Raw genomic sequence first — 2,116 nt, 5'->3', positions numbered from 1 at the left:
ACAGAAATACAAATCAAAACAACAATGAATAAGGATGACAGAAGAACTTATGCCTTTGAGTTGTGGTGTTGGAGAAAGCTACTGAATATACCATGAACTTCCAGAAGAATGAACAGGGATGTCCTGAGAAAGGTGCAGCCAGAATGCTCCTTGGAAGCAAAGATGGAAAAGCTTCATTTCTCATACTTTGGACATGTTGTTAGGACAGGCTATTTCTTGGAAAAGGATATCATGCTTGGAAGTGTAGTGGATCAATGAAAGAGATCAGGACAGTAAACAATAAATGTTAGCAAGGATGTGTTGGTGAGATGGGAACTCTCATGTTCTCCTGGTGGACATGTAAAATGGCATAACCACTGTGGAAGGTACTTTGGTGTTTCCTCAAAAAAGTAAAAATAGAAATTCCACTTGACTCAGCTATTTTATGACTGGGAATATACTTCAAAGAAATCAGAGTTAAGACACAAACAGATATATGTATATCTTTTAATTACAGTATTATTCATAATAGCAGAAAGCTGGAAACAGACCAAAAACCCATCAACAAACAAATGGATGGCGAGGTGATACATTCACACAATGGAATACTATGCAGCATTAAGAAAACAAAGAAGAACTTGTAAAAATTACAACACATGGATGAGTCTGGAGGACATTATGCTGAGTAAATTAACTCAGTCACAAAATGACAAATACTGTATAAGAACACTGCTGTGAAAACAGGAGGGAGAAAGAGAAAGTCAGGGAGAGCAGAAATAGAAAGTACAATGGACATTGTACAGACTCAGGGAAGATGAACCTGGAAAGAATGGACTGACAGACAATATGGAACCTACAAGTAACAACTTGAAACAAGACAGATATAGTTATAGATGATATAGATAGATATATACTGAAAGCGAGGAGAAGGAGTAGGGGGTGGGTGGAAGAGAAAAGGGGAAAATACTAAGGCAACAGATTAGTAAATAGATGGGTAGGGTGAAGGAATAATAGGCTGAGTACAGTGAGGATTTGAGGAGGCAATTGATCAATTAATTGTAATCAAGTTTATAGGGTAAAATGTATATGAATGAATGAATGAATGAAAACCAACAAAAACATAAAATCATGAAAGGTGAAAAACAGGTTATGTGAGATATAAAAAATGCATTCATCAATGTCTGCTGAATAAAATGTGTAATATATATATCCCCTTTTATGAGTTGATTTCTAAACCATTGTTTCAGTTTTTTTCATTGGTGTAGACCTACTCTGATTTTTAGTTTCTTCTTGAGACTGGTTTTAAGTTCTATATCTTCTTGTAATTTGTCCATTTCTTTTAAGTTTTCAAATTTATTGATATAAAATTGTTCATTGTATAAAAGCATTTTTAAAAAATTCTTACTATGTGAGAAAATCCCTGTGTGTCGCTGCTCCTCCACCTCTTTGCTCAGTCACTCATCTTGGTGTCCGCAGCATCTTCCACTGCTTTCCTGAGTGACGAGAATCGGCCTCCCAGAAATTCACCATGTCTATTACAAAGATTCACGCCAGAGAGATCTTTGACTCCCGTGGAAATCCCACTGTTGAGGTTGATCTTTATACTGCGAAAGGTCTCTTCAGAGCTGCTGTACCCAGTGGTGCATCAACTGGTATCTATGAGGCTCTGGAGCTCCAGGACAATGATAAGACTAGGTATCTGGGGAAAGGTGTCTCAAAGGCTGTTGAGCACATCAATAAAACTATTGTGCCTGCCCTGATTAGCAAGAAACTGAATGTTGTGGAACAGGAGAAGATTGACAAGCTAATGATTGAGATGGATGGAACTGAGAATAAATCAAAATTTGGTGCCAATGCCATTCTGGGAGTGTCTCTTGCTGTCTGCAAGGCTGGAGCCGTTGAGACGGGGGTCCCCCTGTATCGGCACATTGCTGACTTGGCCGGCAATTCTGAAGTCATTCTGCCAGTTCCCGCTTTCAGTGTCATCAGCGGTGGCTCTCATGCTGGCAACAAGCTGGCTATGCAGGAGTTCATGATCCTCCCTGTCGGAGCAGCAAGCTTCAAAGAAGCCATGCGCATCAGGGCTGAGGTTTACCACAACCTGAAGAACGTCATCAAGGACAAGTACGGCAAGGAT

The 2,116-nt window shown here is 39.5% G+C and overlaps 2 protein-coding genes across 2 annotated transcripts in view; one reads left to right on the top strand and one right to left on the bottom strand.

The window, feature by feature from the left end:
- Positions 1-1,313, bottom strand: part of SPG11 (spastic paraplegia 11 (autosomal recessive)) — a 128,159-nt gene extending 126,846 nt beyond the window's left edge. Inside the window, exon 1 of the mRNA XM_006883201.1 lies at positions 1,251-1,313. Coding sequence (XP_006883263.1) covers positions 1,251-1,313 — 63 coding nt within the window. The remainder of the gene's footprint in view (positions 1-1,250) is intronic.
- Positions 1,314-1,507: 194 nt separating this feature from the next.
- The window catches only part of LOC102858418 (alpha-enolase-like), a 1,336-nt gene continuing 727 nt past the window's right edge, over positions 1,508-2,116 (top strand). Inside the window, exon 1 of the mRNA XM_006883200.1 lies at positions 1,508-2,116. Within this exon, the coding sequence (XP_006883262.1) occupies positions 1,508-2,116 (609 nt within the window).

This window comes from Elephantulus edwardii, unplaced genomic scaffold (genome assembly GCF_000299155.1).
Source record: "Elephantulus edwardii isolate Elephantulus edwardi_28Jun2011 unplaced genomic scaffold, EleEdw1.0 scaffold00026, whole genome shotgun sequence".
NCBI classification, from domain to species: domain Eukaryota; kingdom Metazoa; phylum Chordata; class Mammalia; order Macroscelidea; family Macroscelididae; genus Elephantulus; species Elephantulus edwardii.
This window is presented reverse-complemented; position numbering and strand designations above follow the sequence as displayed.